The sequence below is a fragment of the Schistocerca serialis genome, chromosome 5, assembly GCF_023864345.2.
Source record: "Schistocerca serialis cubense isolate TAMUIC-IGC-003099 chromosome 5, iqSchSeri2.2, whole genome shotgun sequence".
Taxonomy (NCBI): domain Eukaryota; kingdom Metazoa; phylum Arthropoda; class Insecta; order Orthoptera; family Acrididae; genus Schistocerca; species Schistocerca serialis.
Genome location: NC_064642.1, coordinates 341,604,277 through 341,627,520, shown reverse-complemented (window position 1 = coordinate 341,627,520; position 23,244 = coordinate 341,604,277). Strand labels below are relative to the sequence as shown.

Sequence of the window (23,244 nt, the reverse complement as noted above, 5' to 3'; positions counted from 1 at the left end):
CACTCACCCTTTTATCAAATACGTAAGGAAATTTTGGCCGGGGGTAAAATTCGGATGGGGCGAAGGGGCCGCCATCCCCTCCCTCCCAGCGCCGCGGCACTCTACCTGTAGGCAGGTCAACAGCCCGGTCACGGGCTTCCGACACAGACTTTTTTTGTGTAATTATGCTTGGGTGAATCATCATTTTAAGGGGCCTGACTAGGTCCCGCATATCTCAGTAACGATATCACTTTATCGATACATCTTTATCACATAATGTGTGCACAATCGATTTCAGTATAGTCTCTCTTGCCGGCCGCGGTGGTCTAGCGGTTCTAGGCGCTCAGTCCGGAACCGCGCAACTGCTACGGTCGCAGGTTCGAATCCTGCCTCTGGCATGGATGTGTGTGATGTCCTTAGGTTAATTAGGTTTAAGTAGTTCTAAGTTCTAGGGGACTGATGACCACAGATGTTAAGTCCCATAGTGCTCAGAGCCATTTATAGTCTCTCTTCAGGTACCACATATGACAAACGATTTTTAATGAGCATTCTTTTTTCTCACAGCTTTATTTGGTCGCTAACAGCAACAGTTCACTTGTTGTTAAAATGTTTCCTTCACAAATAACCATTTTTAACAATACGTGAGCCGTTATTATTAGCTACCAAAAAAATGGTGAAAAAACAAAAAAAACGTGTGCTCAGTTCCGCGTAATAGTCGCAGGCCTGCTGCGCGACTTCGTATCGCAGTCTACGCTAATCGACTAGTGAGGCTCAAATACTGAAGAGGAGAACGCCATACATAAAACCAGCCAAATTGTCGAATTCAGGGTGCTTCACGTTCTACACATTTACCTACAAAGCAGAAAAAAAAGGTTGGTATCTGTCGATGAGGCTCTGTCGTCTTGAAAATGATTGTGCACGAAATGGACATTGAAATAAACTGTGTGTGAAAGTCATACGGAGAAACTGACATTCTGACTGGAACAAATTAAATAAAAGCTGAGAAAAGCCCATAGGGTACCTATATTCAATGGACTTAGTGAAAAGAAAATATGTTGCCGTCATTGCTGGTATTAATCATAGTAATACTGCCTTCATCGTCATCATCGCCTTCATCGCTCATTTACACAGGAGTTCAACAATACCGAGTAGCCGTAAATTCCCTATAAATGTATGAATTGGGCCACAGACACATACAGACAAGAAATCTTGACACTGATAAATTAATTTGATTCATCAACGATCAGAAAAACCACTACATATTGTACAATGGAGTGTAATAGCGGAACCGTAACGAATAGAAAAGACAATTTTCTGAGGTTTTGTCCTGTTTCTTTTTTACGTCATCATCGTATCTTCATCAACATCGGCACCTTCATCATATCATCATCGAGAACAACACCACCAACAACATCACAGATCAGACACCACACTACCAACAGACATTTATCGCATGAAGCAGTCACAAACACGTGACACGCCAACTCGTCCAAGTGGCAATAATTAGTAGGGCCTTGAGCCCCAAGAGTTTATTTAGAAATTATAAAGGTGTACATGTCTCCAAGTATAAAAAGATTGGAAACCTTTGACATGTGGGTATGGAGGAGGATGGAGAAGAAAAGCTGGGCACAAAGGGCTAAGAATAAGGAGGTATTAAAAAAGGTTTGTGAAAAAGGATAAATATTTCAGGAGATTTTAAAGAGAAAAAGGAACTGGTTAGGAGACTGTCAAAGATTACAGACGCTTCAGAGCGAAGGAAAAATATCAAATGACAGATTATATGAAAGTGTATAACAGTTATCTAATGACAAAAGAATAGCAGGCGACAGCGAAAGATGGTAAGCAAATACTACGCAAAGGCCTGCCTAATGAGCAGAAAACACACACACACACACACACACACACACACACACACACACACACACAAAGTTAAAGAAATACGTATATCATGAAACATCCACGAGAAAGCTTTGCTCCACATATATGAGTGGGAAGACACTACAGTTTTTAAAAAGACAAATTTTGAATCCCTGATGTTCAGCTACTACACGCGCATTGTAACTTGGACTTTGCGCGGAAGGTGCTGCGAGCTAATCTACGCGGTCCCTGACTCTCACATATACGTTTGTTTTATATGGTGTGTTTATGTGTGTGCGTGTGACTGCGCGCGCACGCACGCGCTGTGCGAATTAGCGTTTTCAGTGTTTCTACGACATCATAGGTGACAAGTAGAGGTATCGTTCGCTTAAATAAATGTGTATGTTGCAATTAAAATCGCGTTTAAGTAAGAAGGCGGTTTCTCTAGATAAAAACTAGTTTATACTGAACTGCTGCTGGAGTTTCCTAGCTTTAACTAGAATTTACTGCTATACATGTCTGAATTTTACATAAAACAAGTTTTAATTTTGGACATTAGATAAAACTAGTTTTAGCGAGAGAAATATACCTCAGTTAAAAGTCAACAGTCGTTGCCAAGTTGATGTGGTCGACACGCAAACGACAGAAGGCAGTGGATTTAAGTTTATAATGGTGTATCAGAACCACTTCACAAAATTTGTTCCGTCACATGCACTGCAAAGCCAGAGAGCCATGATATTTCCACATCAATCAACACCTATATTTTTGACATTTGGTGCTCACTACATTTTACACTCTGTTCCTTCAATAATATTCAAAATTTCGTCTACATATGTGTAGCACTTCATAGGCTCTTTTTTCACTTATTTTCGCGTTCCACAAATATCGATAACCTCGAATCAATTTAATTTTCTTTACTGTTTCTGTGTCTTTTTTCAGCTAATCGTGCTTCCTGTATTTCGTCCACTAATTTATCGTAACTTTTTTGTCATCATATTGCAGTGTTTTTTGTGTTCATCAATCTGCAGTATCCTTTTTTTTTTTTAAAAAAAATTGGTTTCCACCGTGTTTCTTGATTTAGATCTGCCACGAGTTACGCGTATGAGTCGATCTATACGTGCTGAGTGGGAGGTCAACCGAGGATGAGCGAAGGCGGCGGCGTGTCGACCGACGAAAGGGGGACACCGCCGGACCAATCAGAGTCATTCCGATACGTCACGTGTGAGCAGTAAATGGACCTCGTTCGGGGCGAAACAGTTTCACTTTGTCAGAATGTGTTTAGTCTAGTTAAAACTAGTTTTAACTCAAATTCATTTCTAACCGGCGGTAAATTCTACTTGCAACAAATGTATTCAGTATAATCTAGTTTTAACTAGTAAGAATGCATTCAAACTAAAAACGGGCCACACACAAAGAAAACCAAAATGTGTTGCTAAAAATTATAAAGTGCTCCTATATACAATGCTATTGTTCACAGTACTGGTCGCTAACTTGGTTGGCACTGAGCGGTGACAAGTATAGAACGCTGTAGGGGGGGATGGCGAACGCTGGATGGGAGTTGCCGGCCTAAACTGAAATCTACTACGTTCACATTATTTGTAAATATTACGCGGGGTCCCCCGCCCACGCCCACACTTTCACGCTGACCATTCAAAAAGATCTAGTGTCTCCTCTGCTTTCGTTAGTATCTAAAAAGTATTCCGCTAAAAATGGAGCGACTTATTTTCGCCTGGCTTGTTAACCATTTGTAACTTTCAAAGGAGCGTCATCAGTGGCGAAATTTGAGTAAAACGTACACACTTCTCTGGTTGCCATGTCAAATTTGCTTCTTTTGCCAAAAATAGCGGAGTTTACACTGTCTCACCTCACTAAATGTTCTGCAGACACAACTGTACAAACAAGCACATCCTCAGTACAAAAGAGAAAGAAAAAAAAAGTACAATGTCCTCACATTCATTGTTCAAAAAACCATAGCATTTCTCGTTCCACCAGCTACCGATGGCCTTTAAAAACTACATTCAAATGTTCAAATGTGTGTGAAATCTTATGGGACTTAACTGCTAAGGTCATCAGTCCCTAAGCTTACACACTACTTAACCTAAATTATCCTAAGGACAAACACACACACACCCATGCCTGAGGGAGGACTCGAACCTCTGCCGGGACCAGCCGCACAGTCCATGACTGCAGCGCCTGAGACCGCTCGGCTAATCCCGCGCGGCAAAACACTACATTCTCTCACCGAAAAATCTGTCGTTACTGGAATAACACGGTAGATAAAAAGCTCTACATAATAACGATATGGTAGAATACACTCCTCTCTGCGTGCTATCATTTGCCAAAACCTAATTTTTATATCTGAAACCGTTTATAAAAGAAGAGAAATCTTCTGGATATTTCACTCTGGCTTTATCAATGGCGCGGCGCGATCGCAAATGAGTGTGCTACATCAGATCAATTTTCTCAAGATAGGTAACAGATATATATCCAAGTCTGAAGAAAAATTCAATATGTTAGTTAAATTTCACACGCACAACATATTATGGATAATATGCAACATACGCAAAGTCATAGCGACCACTTATTTTTCATTGCACACTCCTCCGGATTTCGCATAGCGTCTTACTTTCACGTAAATAACACAATAACAATGAGCATTATCGAAATGATGGCCACATCTTGAACCTGACATATAAAGCTATAAGTAATGCAAAAATGAATTCTTTTTATCAAATAGTTTCTGTAAAATCGTTTGAGAAACACTGCAGGATGCGCGCCACGATGCTGTCATAGCTGACCGGCCGAAAGGTGGAAAACACTTATGGTCTCCCTTTCCGAAAAAACGAATGAACTCGCCCAGCGCTTTTGACGAAAACTGGTCACTGAGCATCGGCCACGATATCCTGCGCGAACTATAAAACCAGCCGATTCCTTCGCTCCCAGCATCCCCTGCGAGAAGTGTCGACCTATACTGCTTGAATACTAGGATACTTCTACACATCGAGGGCCGAATTTTCCCTCAGTTCTTCAGCAGTTCGAATTAATGTTCCATCTCCATCAGTTCAGGAGACGACGTGACGAAACAATCTTAATTTCGACTGCCGTGGCATTCCAAATCGAAGTCTGAAGCTGCATCAGCTGGCGATTCCCATTAATACGCCTCGCCAGCACGAGACTTAAACCGACATCGCTTTTCCCTAATCACACAACACTCCCCCCTACCCACTTTCCAACAGACAACTATCTTGGTTACGCATAGGCCCGGCGGCGGCATTATCACATACTATGTTTGCTCATCGTTTCCTGAGACCTCACATCCCCGCATATCTATCTTCAAACACAGCATTCCTTCAGCAACAGCATACACGAGCTACTGGATCCATTCACAATAAATAATGTTACTACCTTGCGTATTCCTTCGCTGTTACAACCACTTCCACACGGAATGAAACTCGTAGCTCAAGAAAACTAAACTGCTCCATTCCCAATTAGCGTTCCCCTCGAACTAGCGGTAGCTCTGCCTTTATCCTTCCACCAGAGTCTCTGTATGTCACTACTATCATCTGTCGCAACATGATATCTTATGCATTAGCCCTGTTTTCTTCCTCGTTTTTGTCTTCCACTTTTTTCATTCACCACTGTCCCATAGGTCACTCGTAATAATGATAACAATATGCTATCTTTCTAGTACAATGTTGATTTAACGATTCTACACATACCTACCGAGAAAACAGTACTGCGTCTAAGACGACGTAATTCACAGGCAATTAAATATTGTTCTCCTGATATTTTATATTTATTTACGCTTCTCCCGTGTGGCACCTCTCCTCCGACACATTCTGAATGTAATATTGTGTAAGTGGCTCTTAATGGGCCTACAAAATTTTTTAAAAATATAATAAACAAAGACTATTAAACCAGTTACATTTCGATACATTTGCTCTTTATGCTTTTGATTCGAAATATCTGTCTTTGACAGAGTGTACAAACGATTCGCGGTGATAGCGTAATATTACTGAAAAATCCTCGTTCTTCTACCTTAATGTGCACAGTTACGTCGTTTCAGATGCAAAAGCGACTCACGACCAGTTTTCTTTTCGAACGCTACCAATGATCAGCCAGCAGTATCAACAAGTTACTGTTACAAGTACAAAACTTTACCTAATTACAATGAAAGTAAAATTTGTGTACCGTCAATATCGTATTACCTTTGGTACGGCAGTCAAGGAAGAAATAAACGCCGAAATTGTGCAACGTTTCTCAGAGAAACGACCGAAAGAGGAAGTTGAAGACATTGGACGGATATTCGGGATAAGTATGCATCACGTGTCCTTGTAGCAAACATAACAAAGTTTCATGTGGTATACTTAAACTGCTTGGCGAGTGCCGCAATGGTTCCTTCAAGCAGGCAGCAGTAGGACCGTCCCCTTTCCCCTCTCCCCAAAGCTCGATCACTAGCAATCTTGTTATTAACACGTCTTTTAACTGCGTCTTAACTTTAATTTTCCTGTTGACTTCACCAATGCGGGAGGAATGACGTGCCCGCCACGTGCTGTGATTTTGTCCGGGTCTGACGGAAGTTATGAAATAGGAAGTATTGCTAGGCGCAAAATTCCCCGTTCCTAGTGTGTGTTGATATCAAATTTCTCCAGAAAACCACCAGACACCATCTTCTGCCACTACAGTCACCTTTATTGTGGTCTTCCGTCATATTCACACGCAGTAGCTTCCTCCCTGTCTCTTTAACAACAACACTGCTCTTCTGAGATACTGCTTCTACGCCATCTACCTCATTATCACTAGAGACATTTAAAAATCGTGCCAATATGATATCTTCTTACCACAATGTTGATGCTCATGTCTAGCTTGGTAAAAGTAATGTAACTGTAAGACGACGGTTGCACAAGGAAATTGTCGCGCACGGTCTCCTTGCAACCAGGCCCTTGCCTGACAATTTTACAAAAAGTGTGGGGAGCTGAATGTGGATGATCAGACACGAAATTAAACACCGCTCTTTTTAAATAAGAGTCCAATGTCACAACAACTGCGCTACCTCGCTGGATTTCTGACTTCTGCTTCGGTATTTTCCAAAACACACACAAACACACACACACACACACACACACACACACCGGAGGCTAAGTCACTGCTGCAACAGCCATTTCCGTTGCTTACATTATAAACGCGTACGACTGGCAGTGTTTACCAGCATCTGTTGATGTTCGCCGATATGCACTCCGACCATTACAGCGAACATCCATCCGTCCTTCATGCCGAAGTCATGAATGAGTACAGTATCAAGAATGAATCTCCTTCTACTGCAGTGCGTGGCTGTTACGAAACTATCTGTCTGATTACAGTCGTGCACGGTACCAGCGTTCGAATCGAGACACTTGCCTTACACGGACAAACTTCTTACCGAACGAGATATACATAAAAGTCTCACAATAGGAGGGAGTTACTTCCACATTAAAGCTGTAATTCTGTCCGTGTAGAGCCGCTCGACAGCTCAGTCTGTGAGAATAGCGCCCGCGACAGGCAAGTACCTGGGTTCAGATCCCGGTTCAGTAAATGTCTTCTGTCAGGAAGTGTAACAAATTAGCGTTCAGAATTATTAGCATCAAGTCTGGAGAGACTTGTACCAGCTCGTATAGCGTAACGCACGAGACAAGAAGGTAAACAGTCCCGGGTCAAATCCACGCGGCGGATTGGCGACCGTAGCTGGAGTACCTTCTAGCCTGAATGTAGTGTTTTAGGGGGTTTCCCACGCTCGTTTACGCAAACACTGGGCTGGTCCCCAATTTCCGATTCGGAAATGCAGGACAAAGTTTACACGATTTACAGATAGGTGGCGTGCACAACTACTCTCCAAAATGTTGAAATGTGTGTGAATTCCTAAATTCGTAATGGACCAAACTGCTTAGGTCATCGGTTCCTAGACTTACACACTACTTAAACACTTACGCTAAGGCTAAGAACAACACACCCATGCATGAGGGAGGACTCGAACCTCCGGCGGGGCGGGGGGGGGGGGGGGGGGGCGGGGGGGGTCCGTGACAGGACGTCTCAAATCGCGCGACAACCTAACTACTCTCCCTAAGGTAACTGGCTACTGCTGCGACAAGGGGAAGTATCCGGCTGTGCAAGGTTAAATAAAACAAATTTATCAAATTTTCAGTACAGCCGACCCCGTATTAGACGGGATTGTTACGAGGATGAATGAAATGTAAACCGGAACTTTTTTTTAGTAACATTAACCGTAGTTTCGTCTGTGCTTGGAAGAACATAATAATTGTAATAAAAAGGAAAAACACTTCCTAATGTTCTGCAAATTATACTTATACACTACGAAAACAGAGAAGGCATAAAACTACACCACTTCTGTACGCTGGCCGATAGCAATGACTCAATAATCACACAGCCTGGTGCAAAATTCTTGCATTTTATAATACCGATAACAGATAAGAATTTTTATTCAATAGTAACGACAAACTGCAACCCTTGGCACAGACACGTATATGTAAAATCACTTACAAACAGGGCAAAAAAGTGTATATTGGTCAATCAGACAGAGCTGTGGCAATTAGACTACGTGAACGTGACAGACGCTGGAGATTAAGGAGGAAGGATTCGACCTTTATTGATCACTGTTTAGTAGAAAATCATTCATATGATGTAGAATGTGAAGTTCTACATTCTGTCAAGAAAAGCAGAAAGATGACCCTACTGGAAATCAACAGACACTCAACACAGAACGCTGAAACTAGTATTAAATGATCAGACTCAGTTTTCACTTTTCCCTTTGTTAAGTTAAGTTTTCGTTACAAATACTACATTCAGATTGTAAATTCATCTTATTTCCCATTAGCTGTTAAATTTCTCTCCATATAAAAACTTTGTTACCCCCTTTTTTGTTAATGTAATTATTTCAATGATTTACTAAGTAAACACACTGTCAATTTTGTATCTTCTGTTCAAGTAATATCTGTGTTTAGTCGCATTTGCTACAGTTGTCACCTGAATATGGCCTGAGAAACCGAAAGCCGGTTCGTGAAGAAATAAATGCAATTTTGCACAACCATAGAAAGTGTTTTTCCTTTTTAATATGTTTATTAACGCTTCAGAAAATTTCGTACACATGAACTTACTCTCGTATATCGTCTCCCGAACAAGAAACACATTTTTCCCAACCGAAAACCAGTTTCTTCACCCCGTTTTCATAAAATGAACATGTCTGTGACAGCAGCCAGTTGCGCAGGAACACTTCCACAGCACCGTTGTCTCAAGTCTGTCCTACGACTGCTTCCTTCAGTGGTCAAAACAAATGAAAATCGCAGGTTGATAAGTCTTGACTGAGGGATGATGTTATAGTGTGATCCTGAACAATTCCTGAATATTTTGTTGCTTTCGGCGGCGTGGCGTCGAGCGTCGTCGTGAAGCGCGATCACATTCCGGACTGGAAGCGCACGCCTTTTCAAACGATATTCACGTTTTGTTTGGTCCAAAAGTTGGCAAGCAGCGTTCATAGCACGATGTTAGAGTCCATCACAGTCGGGTCAAAAAATGTTCCCATTCAGTCTGGTAGTGTGTCAGCAGCCGTTTTCATATCTCGAGACGATGGAATTTGTGCTCTGCAGTGAGGAGGTGAGGCACTTTCCGAAATTCCAAGATTGTTAGTAACGATCGCCTGAGCACTACAGCAGCTTATGCCAGCCTCTGCAGCAATTCCCTTCTAAAACCCGTTCGTGCCATGTCTATGCTCGAGTGTTTCTGCGGTGTTGTCCCCGAACTGCGCTGCAAGTTTTTTCAAAATTTCGGACGGATTTAAGGGTTCTGTTATGAGAAACTAGATTATTTATAACAGACGCGCGGCGCAACAAATGTCGACACCTCTTGCTCTGACATTGCGATTCTGACTAAAGAAATGCTACGGCAGCGCTGTAGCTGTTGAGAACCAAGACTTGAACCGAAAGCGACAATGAGCAGATCACGCGCCGCTCTCCGTTTACAAGAAGGCGCGTAAAACAAAAATACCGGTTTATATTTTATTCACCCCCTCCCCCGTAAATAAAATAAACTTGGCAATTCATGACTACTGCCGATCCCGCTCTACGCAGAATTAACGCGAAGAAAAAGAAGATCTGAGCGACGCGTTATTTGCAGAAAAGGCACTTCTCTTCTCCTCTTATCATTCACTACCGAATACGGAAAATAACATGAGGGATGATACGAGTGCGAAAACAGGTTATTTATTCGGGACAAGCGAACGCCATACCACAGAGAGTATGATATAGATTCTCCGTGATATATGTGCTCGTGTGAAACTGCAGACAACGGACACAATAATGCTGCATTCTCGTGACAACACACGTGCGCAGCGCATGACCCGTGCTCACGACCTCCACTGTACAAGGCAACAAGACTACCCCGGGACAACGGAGACATAAGTGCTGATGGAGTGTGGATGACTTCATTCATTATATCTGATTCAGTCAGTAAAATTCCAGTGTTTAAACATTCTAAATTTGTTTCGAGGCAAATAATTATTGCAATAGCCCCTATCTTCGTTAAGTAAGATTAATAAACGAAAATAAATTTAATTTTGGCAATGGAAAAATTCGGTGATGTGGAATCATAATTGATGAAACTTCCATTTTAGACAGTCATTGCTCCCTGATACCATACATCAGCCCCTAGACCTTTTAAAAATACTGGAGTGACAACTGTGTACTTATTAGAAGTTAACAACTTACAGATGTTAGGAGCAGACTTTGTAAAAGTGAAGTAATGAGCTTGGAACGTTTGCAAAAAAAAATAATGTGCGAAAACTTCGATTATGTTTTATCACAAAAATAAGAAAATTTGCGTCTTTTGCAGCTCAAATTTATTCTTGCGTACCGGACATGTTTCGCCTATTTACGTTAAGCATCTTCAGTGGTCTATAAGACATATAAAATTACTTAATTATAAATTTTTGATGTAACATTTCTTGAGATATGTATAATTTTTTTGGAAATTACTATGGGACTAAATGGAAGAGGTGATCGGTTCCTAGGCTTCCACACTGCTTAACCCAACTTAAATTAACTTATGCTAAGGACAAGACACATCCACACCCATGCCCGAGGGGGGACTCAAACCTCCGACGGGGGAAGCCGCACGAGCCGTGGCAAGCCGGCCTAGACCGCGCGGCTACCTGTTATATGTATAATTAGATACGTTTACACGTATTATAGACCACTGATGATGCCTCACATGAATAGGCAAAACATGTCCGGTACTCAGGATTAAATTTCAGTTGCAAAAAACGGAAGTTTCCTTATCTTTATGATAAAACATAATTGAAGTTACCATTAGCAGCTGAAGAGAATGGCTGCAAATATTAATAATAATAACCGAAAAGATAAGGTTCGTGTAAGTCTGCAGGTTTTTCGTGGCCGTTGTTATTAATGGTAACACGGAGTGTTCAGTTAACTGGTTACTCAAGAGTAAATTTGAAGAGAGACGTGATTGAGTCTAACAACCTAGATTTTACCTTCAGAGTAAGATTTAGTTTCAAGTGGAAATACTAACTCTTACTGTGTTTGACAGAGTTTGTACACACTCTATTTAACTGTGTCGTTGCTGGCAACCAGATGAAAGGTAAAAACAGGGCATCACAGAGCGTCCTATTTTACATTAACTGATTTTATGCCATTTTTCGCAGATGGAAAAATGCTCAGAGCCTTAAGAAGACGGGTAGCCGACATCCCCACGCGTTCTTTGACGGGGAAAGTATTTCTGTCGAATTTATTTTGAGAAGAAAGGGAAACGCGAACACCTGTCCCACGTGACGGCAGAAGTATGCAGGACGCAGCAATCAGGAGCAGCCGTGAGGAAGTGTCAGCCGGTAAGAGCAACAGGAAAACATAAAACAGACAGGGAAAGGTCTCTTCAACTGGGTCACTCTGCTCTTCCTGGTACACGGGCTGGGGCACTGAGGGACCGCTCTTATGACTTAACACCCAGCCGACAAAGGACACGTCGCTGTGGGAATCCCTTGCTACGGACACAAAACCACTATGACAGACTTCTCTGGTCAGACAGTTGTAGCCACCGAAACCCAAGAGGAATTCCGTAGCGTACTTAACTCACTGGAACAATAAACAGAAAACTAAGGCTATGATGTGCACAGAAGATGAACGTTCTGGATAGCTAAGTGTTAAATTCGGACAGAAGAGCCTTGGAGGCGTGGACGAATTTTGCTACCCAGCAAACAGAATACACCATCTGATCAAAAGTAACTAAACAGTCTTATGTAATGCGGAACTGACCAGAAGATGTCACAAGAAGAGGACCCTTCAGGATAAAAGGAGGAAGAGAGTAATCAGGAGGGCTCGGTGACTTCGAACGTGGACTAGTCACTGGATGTCACCTGAGTAACAAATACATCAGGGACATTTCAGACCTTCTAAAACAGACCAGGCCGACTGTTGATACGACTGTGAAGTGGAAAAGCGAAGGAAGAACCACACCTACACTAAGACCAGGAAGACCTCAGGTAGCGAAGAACAGGGACCGTCGATCACAGCGGATGGTGGCTATATAAAAAAAATAAAAAAATAGCATGAAATCAGCGGAAGGAACACTCGCGAGTTCCAGCACAATGACTGAGCCTAGGCGAGTTAAAAAGAATGGGGTTCAATGGTCAAGCAGCTCATCACAAACCACACGTTCCTGCAGTCAGTGCTCATCGACACTTGCGGTGGTGTAAAAAGCGGAGCCAATGAACAGTGGACGAATGGAAAAGAGTGATTTGCAGTGATCAAACACTCTATAGCCTGTACCAAACCGACGAAGTGGTTTGGGTTTGGCGAACGCATGAACAACGTTACCTGCCATCATGTGTGACGCTAACAGTGGAATACGGAGGAGTGGTGTTACGGTATGGGGATGTTTTCGTGATTAGGGTACGGTCACCTTATCGCGCTTAGCTCTAGTTTACGAAACCCTCGTAAATTTACGACTGCAGTTGATACCAATCCACGGTTCCGGCCAATGTGATTCGTCAGTACAGGGTGTACGAGAGGACATTTTGTACTTCTTTTGTGCGTGACTCATCATTGGACACCTTATAATTGCAATTAACTACTGCGTAAACTATAAATTATAACTTCCTTTGAAAAAAATGGAGAAATAAAATTTACGATGATTTGGAAACAATGTAACATTTCCCCCCTTTAGTGTTCTAGGGTTAAGAATACACTAATTGTCCGCAGCTCGTGGTCGTGCGGTAGCGTTCTCGCTTCCCACGCCCGGGTTCCCGGGTTCGATTCCCGGCGGGGTCAGGGATTTTCTCTGCCTCGTGATGACTGGGTGCTGTGTGATGTCCTTAGGTTAGTTAGGGTTAAGTAGTTCTAAGTTCTAGAGGACTGATGACCATAGATGTTAAGTCCCATAGTGCTCAGAGCCATTTGAACCATTTTTGAATACGCTAAATGCGGAAGAATGTGAACACATTTAGAGCATTACGTACTATGTACAGTAGAGGCATACTTCTGAAATAATAACTGTTTGCATCTGCATGACACTGTACACAGTCACACAGCAGCATCTGTGAGGCAAGAGTTTGTGGACAGTAACATCACGAGATGGACTGCCCTGCAAAGACTTCTCAACTGAAAGCAATGGAACACCTTTGGGTTCAGCTACAACAAATATGTCGCTCCAGACCTCAGCACCCAACATCTCTACTTTATCTGATATCAGCTCTTCAGGAAGACATTTAGATACACCACCAAAAGTGTACCTAGATGAGTTCAAGCCGTCATAAAGGTAAAAGGTCGTCACACCCCATACTAACGCCCACTAATAGGTGTCCGGATACTTTTGACCAGATAGTGTAAACCTTGACACCAGAAAAAGGCCGATGAAAAGCTATCTTTGGAGCACAGATTTGTATTAGCGCGAAACGTGGATAATGGGGAAGAGATAACTGCAACAAGCAGAAGTCTTAAAACGTGGTGTTAGATGAGACATGAAAATCAGATAGATTGACCTAGGAAAGTATGAAGAAATCCTGCAACGAGTCAAGGGGAAAAATGTTTAATTAGGAATATGAAGAACGACGAGAGAGAATGGTTGGATCTATATTAAGACAATAGTACCTGCTGAAAACTGTAGTTTGGGGAACGGTGGAAGAGCACAATTTTTTCTTTAGTTAGTTTCGTGTTGTTTAGATCGTCCTCGCGATAAACCATATGACATTCTATTAGTGAATAACTCTATCACTATACCGAATTCTTTATAACAAATTTCATGAGTGAATAACTGTTTAAACAGATGCCCGAAAGATGTACTATGTAAAATCCGCAAATAATTCTAATTTTTTTTTCTTTTACGCAATGTGTGCTTTTTACCTAAGTGAGGAGTTACCACAGAATATTTTCCCGTGGGGCAAATGTGAAAGAAAATATTTTAACTTACTGGTTTCTATGTTCGCAACGCTCGCAATAATTCTTGTGGCAAAAGTAGTTGAACCTAAACGTTTTAGTAGATCTGCTATATGATTATGATTTTCATCAATACGCATATATCAGAATATAGAATTTTCTGCTCTGTTTACAATTTTTTCTGCACTTACAGTAGCTGGGTACTTTTGGCAGTACAAAACTGTATCGCAGGGCGGCCTTGTGCCTGAATAGTAGTTTGTTAATGATGTGCGATGTAGCAGATGCGTTAGAATAAAGAAAATAGCAGCAGTGTGATATGAACGGGGTCATGATTCTCAAACCAACACTGGGATTCATGACTGAAACATCACCAATCATATTACTACAGAAGACACATTACTTCGAACATAAAAGAAAAAATGGCTCTGAGCACTATGGGACTCAACTGCTGAGGTCATTAGTCCCCTAGAACTTAGAACTAGTTAAACCTAACTAAACTAAGGACATCACAAACATCCATGCCTGAGGCAGGATTCGAACCTGCGACCGTAGCGGTCTTGCGGTTCCAGACTGCAGCGCCTTTAACCGCACGGCCACTTCGGCCGGCAAAGAAAAATTGTATATGTGGCCAGGAATTATCTGACAGTTGTTTAAGTATATTAGTTATGACCTTGCTCATGAATTCATCATGGCATCGACTCGTCTATTTTTGTATTTCTCGAAGAAACTGACCATCAGTTTGAAAATCCGTCGCTTTAAGCTAGAGCGACATCCGCAAACGGTGAAACCACAAAGCATTTGACGTTCAAGGAATTTCTTAATAATGGGGCCATTCTAGTGCTTTCAGTTGCCAGCGACGCATTCGTTTTCGCTTAGGGTCTGGCGTCATAAACAGCGAGGTCATTAGGGAGAGATTAACGTCATTATCTCCAGACAGATGAAGTTGGTTTTCCTATCAGTTATTAACATTTAAACAATTGTATGAATGTTTTGTATGGCGTTGGACAAAGTAATATGAACACGCAATTATTGTGGCGTACAACCTTCGGCATATGAAACAGCCTTAACTTTATAGTTTTCATTTTATTCCTTGAGAGGTGCAGCACGCGGGTAACAATCCCTTTTCCATATGACACAAAGAGATCCATAGTATTTAACTCAAGTGACCGTGGAGAAACGGAATTGTATTTCCATCTTCATGCTCGCCAAACGAGTAGTGAACATAACCAACCGAACGATTAATGATATCATCATTGAAGATGGAAAGACCTCACAGTCGGAGAAAAGCTGGACTGTAAGCTTTCCCTTGTGAGGTGCATACGTACACACACAAAAACATATTGCGGTGGGAACAGGGCAAAAATTACTCGTCCAACAGATTGATCTACTTTACAACGGGTTCAAAGAAAAGCGACGTGAATGAATAATACAGCAAAATATTCACTCCTTCATGTAGTAAAAGAAAAAAAAAAAACCTTTCCTCAAATGCAAGGTTGGTTTGATCACACCAGTGCTTTACTGGATATAGTTCCACTGCAGGTGGTACACACCATTGCTTGTCTGTGATCTGTAAACTGACCTTGTCCGCCTCGGGAGCTGCGCAGGTAGCGCGGCGGATTCCTAAGCGAAAAGGCCTGGGTTCGATTCCTGGCCGGCTAGGACATTTTCGCCGTTCGGCGACTGAATGTTGTGTTGTCCTTACTTTCGTATCATAATAACTGACATTCCTATTGAGATGGCTGAAAGAGCACGGCCCGAAAGGCAATAAATTGAAATTTTAAACTGGCCAACAAGAGCTAGTTATGTCCAAGTTAAGACTCGAGCTTTTAAGAGACATTTACAAACCTCTTTGTCAAGAAGCAGCCTTAGGATTTAAGTGATTCACTCCTTATAACCAAAATCATTATAATCAGCCTATCCCGTTGGGGTGAAAATGAAAATGCAACACAGTGTATTACCGTTCAAAAATGTTGGGAATATCAACTAAGTAGCGACTGTCGTAACAGTTTTCACCTTCTTTATTTGTCATTCCACGTCCGCCTTCTCTCTCTTTCTCTCGCAAAATCAAAACATTTTCCTCTCTGGTCACGATAACAGAATAAAATAAAATAAAAGTCTTTTTCTTCATTGTCAAGTTGTGCTCGACCGCGTGCTAAAAGTCGGGGTCATGGCGACTGAGTGGCGCACCGCCTTACCTTGAACCTCTTATCGGAGGCAGTTTTCTTGAGGGGCGGCCGGTCGGCGGGGGCGGAGGCGGCAGCGGGGGCGGCGGCCGACTTGTCCACCTTGCTGCCCTGGCTCAGCTTCCGCAACGGCGGCGGCAGCCATTTCCTCCTGGAACACACGCCGAACACATACAGTCATTGCAGCACGTACACAATATGGGAAATCGTTTAAAAAATCGACCACATATCTCTTCAGAAGAGCGTTAACATAGTTTCCTTTGCATATACGACGATTATCCAGAAAGTACAGAACAGTTCAATAAGTATTCACGTTTGCTGTCAGATTTAGTTGCTAATACAAGTTCTCATCAGCATGTGCTGTGTGATATAATAAAGCTTGATGTATAATATTAAATCTGCGATCCCAGTGGGTATCGATCGCTTCATGTGTATAAAATTGAAAATTTGTGTAAAAATAGATCTTTACATAGCAGGGTAATTTGTGAACTGCCATTTGGTTGGATACAAATTTAACATTTGTGTAGTTAAATTAACAAAGATAATGTTTGCACAATTTTTTGTAATATTCGATTATCAGTTTATGTAGAATTATTTGAAGCTTTGTTGCATGTGCATGTAAATGATTAAACTCTTTGGTCTAAACTTATATTATCATCTCTGTTCGTCTTCCGCGAGCTAGGCGGAAAGATATGGTTCAGTTGTGGTGAGAAAGATACATGTCTGAGTCGTCCGTATTCCAGTGAAAACAGTTTTTATTTTTTTATTTTTTCGTACAGGTAAAAACTCCTGGTAGCGGCCGTACTCTGAAAAAGAGACAACGAGGCCAGTAAAAGAATGAGCTAAGTACAAATTGCACAGTATACTAAAGTTGTCAAGCCTTTCAATTTCACTCAAAAATGACGAACATCCGCTATGGGGATGCGTCGTAATAGGTAGATATTACCGAAAGTGCATTTTACAGCTGCCATATGTTAGACACTAAAGCAAAAATAACACTGATTCGTAGGTTAGTTGGATTTGGCAGTCATTCTGGAAACATTTCAGTAAGTTGCGCTACGCTCAGAGATGGGCAAAATGAAGTACCGCTCACTGATTCGCTTTTTTTGCCTTTGGATGGGGAAACATGTGACGAGATGAACGATAAATTGGACACTGTTCATGATGCCCTTGACTATCAGTGACAACAGTTAGATATTGGTCCAACGAGAGTACACGTGGTCATACATCGATTTTTGAGGAGGATCGCGCACGGCGTTCGAAAAATTTGGTTACCGACAATCGGCCGCCAAGTGCGCTAAGTATCGGAGACCATCAGTTTGTTGACAGAAACGGCACTCAGTATTCTACACGATAAATTGGCGGTGAAAAAAAATCGTCGGTGCGGTGGGTACCACAGCTGCAGGCCGTGGACAACAAGCGGATGCGATTTTCATGTTCGAGCTGTGTTTGGCGCATTTTTGTGTCAAGCTGTCACCGTTGATGTGATCTGGATCGACCATTATGCCTCGGAAACCGAGCAACAATCACAAAAATGGAAATACAAATGTCATTCCCAAGGTACAGGTCCCGGCGGAGGTTCGAGTCCTCCTTCGGGCATGGGTGTTTGTGTTTGTCCTTAGGATAATTTAGGTTAAGTAGTGTGTAAGCTTAGGGACTGATGACCTTAGCAGTTAAGTCCCATAAGATTTGACCATTTTTTTGACCCAAGGTACATAACGTGCTTCCATTACTGATGGTAAATATGTTGGGAATTTGCTCCACTACTACTGCATCTGTCCTAGTCCGAGTTTCCAAGTAGTTACGTCAATATTGCTTTTATTTAATGCTGATTTTGGAGCACGTATTCAATATTAGGTTTCAGTTCACTACAGTCAAAATTCCAGTGCCATGTCACAGAAATGAAAACGCGTATCTGTCATTCCCCTGTGTTTCCCTGATTAAATCCACTTTAAGCTCTCACAGACACGTCACAATTTTATTAAAATCGTAAACAAGTTTCATCAGTAGCAAGCTTAACTGTAAACGATGAAGCTGCGCTATTGAAAGTACACAGTCCGCAGCTCGTGGTCGTGCGGTAGCGTTCTCGCTTACCGCGCCCGGGTTCCCCGGTTCGATTCCCGGCGGGGTCAGGAATTTTCTCTGCCTCGTGATGACTGGGTGTTGTGTGATATCCTTAGGTTAGTTAGGTTTAAGTAGTTCTAAGTTCTAGGGGACTGATGACCATAGATGTTAAGTCCCATAGTGCTCAGAGCCATTTGAACCATTTTTTTTTTAAGTACACAATAATTGCACTACTCAACAGCCGTTTTGCATCTGGGATGTCATGCATCAGTTATAATATAGTTTTGTGTGCAGAATCCGATCTAGCTTCAAAATGTTCTAGCACATTAGATTTTTGATGTTTTTAAGGACTTTTATTGTTTATTTTCCGTATTCCGATATTTACTGTTCTTTTGTTGTATGTCTAAACTTTTGGTTATACGAGTGCTACAAGATCTATAAATCGTCACTAGATAGCAAGTGTGGGGGAAAAAAAACAGGAAACAAAATAAAAGCATCGTTTACCACATTTTTCGAATACCAAATAAGAATTAAGTTGAAAATATGTTGTGAACTAATTTAGATCTGCTACTGGCGCCTTGCCCGTAAATATGTATTACATAATATTGCGTTATAAAGTTCTGAATATGTATTTTTTGTTTTAATTCTGTCAGTGTTTATAAATACTGTTTTTGATTTTGCTATGTATCTAGGAAATGTGACGCGATAGAGAAAAACAGAATTTACCAGTGAATTCAGCACCCCAAAATTAACAAACCAGATGCACAAAAAAGTTTAAATTTGTTGACTCGTGCTATTTTTAAGAAACTCGAAGAAATCTGTCATTTAACATTTCAGGCAGTTTAAAGACCTCTACTTTGCAAAGATAAACTTTTAGAGATTCTTCAGGTGATTGATTTCTTGTAAGGAACCAACAGAACCGTAACAACTTCATTTTACGATTTGGTATTAAGACAGGACATAACGTCTCAGCGACCATGAGAGGCCGATTTAGTATTAAAGATAACTTATTACTTAATGACAATAATCGTATCATCTCTACAGGAAAATACGATGTAACCAAAGCCGACAAAAACACTTACGTGAGTAGTGTAATTAACGTTGAGAGAAAAACGTGTACTTTTTTTACTGTACTGTTCAATATCTGTTCTATTACTGCACAGCACTGTCATTTTGAAGGAAGTCTTGAAATCATCTTAGCTCGCACTTTGGCAGAATGATATCCTTAGGTCTACGTTCCGTGGAAAGTGTGCTGACTGCTCGCATCTGGAATCGTGTTACCTTGGCATAACATAGGTCTATGAGTTAACAGTGGTGCATCTCTCACACAAATACGACATGCACAAATACCGATCTGTAAAAGTTTCAGTTCAGTAAGCTCAGTTTCTCGGTAACGGGCCAGCGGAGATAATGAGCTGCATGCATAAAATACGCAAACAACATTCCTGAAAGGTCTCTCAAAGTCTGTCAGTATAGTTCGTACCTAACCTTTAGAGACCAAAGGACGCATTAGCACACTGTCCGGTGATCAAGGCGTTGTCAATATCGATTACAGACTGCGAACCGATGGAGACTGATCAGAAAGCTAACTTTGTATGAAAACAGTCGATGGCGTAAGTTTGGTTCGGTGGCCGCAGATGTTAGCCGTGTATTTCATCACTCCGGCCGAGAACAGCGCGCCGGGCAGATGTTAACACCCTGATTGCCACTGCTGTTACGAATTACACCCTAACAAGAGATCAGTATAACCCGCTTGCTGGCATTACGTATCACGAACGTCTACTATTAGAGATAATTACAGTCACATGAAAATCCGATGTCTATCGACAAGATGTACAGTATTCTTCGTGAGCGTAACATCCTGGGGAAATCTCCCGATAACATGGTTCAAATGGCTCTGAGCACTATCGGACTCAACTGCTGTGGTCATCAGTCCCCTAGAACTTAGAACTACTTAAACCTAACTAACCTAAGGACATCACACACATCCATGCCCGAGGCAGGATTCGAACCTGCGACCGTAGCAGCAGCGCGGCTCCGGACTGGAGCGCCTAGAACCGCACGACCACCGCGGCCGGCGATAACATGTTTAGCAATAAAAATGTGAATGCCAGAATCTACCAGCACTATGGTTTCAAAGGAACAAGTATGTTAAATTGTGTTAGACGAATTGTTCGACGGTACAGCTAGCTACCAGACGGTCGTGTTTTCATAAAACACAAGGTTTCCCAAATCTTTCATCGTCTCCCAGATAAATAAACCTGCCTGCTCTCAGTCCAAAAACTAGAGTGTCTTTAACCAATTAGAAATATAAAAACGACCGCTGTTTTCCAACAGCCTTTCGAGCAGACCAAAAGGTTTAAAGAAAGGACGCGCCAAATCACCATGACAGGAATGGAACCAACCTGAGATTTACGCATGGTGGATTAGAGAAATAACTCAAACACACATCAGCATAGACAGCCCAATGCGAGTGAAAAGCCTTATTCACTACAGTTTCTCGCTTGTTACGTTCTTTCAGATTACTCAAGCAGCCAAGACTAGTTTTGAGCCCATTAATAGTTTACCTGCTGTTCAACATTGTTTGATATACAAAACAACGAGGACGGTTAGTTTGCTTAACACGGGAAGGACCGACGATCCTCCCGTTCAAGCATAAAATATACGTTATCATTAAGTTAATGTGGAACACTGTGAAAAAACTCAGAACTAGAAGGAAATTTCTACCAAACACGCGACGGAGAGTATCGAGCGTGGACGAAGAAATCACTCCATTTTACTGCCTCTGGTTCACTCCGCCCGTCATGAGATGAAAGACAAATTCTTTGAACAATGTTACTGTGATATTTTGTTGGCTTTAAAGTTGGTATAAGTTTGTACGTTAACGTAAACACATAACGATGTACGAGGACGTGATAAAAGTAATCCCTCCGAATTTTTTATGTATTTAAACACTCAAACCTTTTTAAATAAAACAAACGTTATTAACATACTACATCTTTATTCTTCATGTGTACACATTTGTAGCCCTCTGCTGCTAGAGGGCTCCGAAGTGTAGCGTGTAACACGATGGTGTGTAACATAACTATGCATGTGTGTAAGGAACAGCGGGCCTTAATCGAGTTTGTAACGGCAGAAAACTTCGTCCACAATGGAGCAGCATCTCCTTCAGCTTAACAATGGCAGACTATTCGAGTTCGCTGCGACATCTGCAACAAATCGACGCCTTGTGTTCATTGTCATCGATTATCCTCTATCTATACAGTCCCGATTTGGCCCCATACGATTTTCATTTGTTTCCAGAACATACTGAACACCTTCGAGAACATCACAATAACAGTCATGAAGCGGTGCAAGCACAGAGGTCAAGTTGTGCCTACTATGCCAACAAAGTCAAAAATTCTACAGCGACGGCATCAACAAACTGGTCTCCCGTCGGGAGAAATGTGTTCGTCGCTAGGGTGACTACGCTGAGACATAAAAATATAGATATTAAGGATAAAGGTGTAGAATGGAAATAACGATTGTTTTAAGTATAAAACTTTAAGAGTTTTCACACAAAAAAAATTCGGAGGTATTGCTTTTCAGCTCGCCCTCGTAATACTCTCAGTCGAAGAGTTGGTTGCTTTGCTAGTACGTATTCCTGTTTGCGCGCGTGTGTGTGTGTGTGTGTGTGTGTGTGTGTGTGTGTGTGTGTGTGTGTGTGTGTGTGAGGACGGTGTACTGAACAACATTACATCGGTATTTGCTTCATTTGCAGATTAATTTGCGAGTACAATGTTTTTAGATTGGTTAATACTTCCAAGAACGCAACGCACAAATAAGCCATTAATGTTTATTTTTGCTTTGAGCAACAGGTTAGATACTAAAGTGTGGACGCATGGGCGCAAAACGGTTTGTCTATAATGACAAGCGTAGTCCACTTTGTGGTGCGGTTACGACCATGCAGAAAACATCAGGTACTAAATTATGTGACACGTTTGCGGAAAGATTGTTAGCCGCAGAGAAAAAACCACTAACGAACTGAAGAGTGTACATATTAAGGTACCAATGGTCACAATATATGCACCTGTACCCCTATGACTCAGTACAGATAGCCACAAGGAACGACTTTTGTTGGAGATAAAATGTTCGCCGACATTTCCCAGCGACGCTAGGCGTGTTTTAATAGTTGCTGGCCCTGGGTTGACGAGATTTCACTGAACTAGCACGACCTACTACCTACGTGTGCTGCCATGCTACCTACCCCAGTAAACTGATACCGTGATTTTCAACAAGAAAACCTTAAGGATGAGTGTCTCTAATTGGAGAAAGACGCTTTAGAAGCGAATCAGGAACTTCAAATTTTGCTTGGCCTACCGCCTTTCAAACGGAGTAGATGACTGGACTTAGGGCAGTACGTAAGACATGCGCGCACGACGCAGTGGTTTCGCCCTACCACCTCTCGAGGGCGTAATCAATGCAAAAGGAGGTCTAGCATTTCCGAGAAGCACCAGCAAACATTTTGTCTCCAACAAAAGAAGTTGTTTCCCAGGACGTGATCTATCGCCCTAGACGTTCGATGCAAAGACTTTGAAACAACATGAGAGAGAGAGAGAGAGAGAGAGAGAGAGAGGGAGATATGTGGCATCATGACCAGCGCATAGTACGTTGTGACTAGCCCACAGCCCACAATTCCGCTTCCTATCCAACGATTGCGGTAGGAACACACAGACGAGAGACAGAGAGAG

General features: G+C 41.9%; 1 protein-coding gene across 1 annotated transcript in view; it reads right to left on the bottom strand.

Moving 5' to 3' along the window:
- LOC126480962 (kalirin) overlaps positions 1-23,244 on the bottom strand; it is a 1,643,174-nt gene that overhangs the window by 73,149 nt on the left and 1,546,781 nt on the right. The window contains exon 33 of the mRNA XM_050104391.1: positions 16,463-16,601. Within this exon, the coding sequence (XP_049960348.1) occupies positions 16,463-16,601 (139 nt within the window). The remainder of the gene's footprint in view (positions 1-16,462; positions 16,602-23,244) is intronic.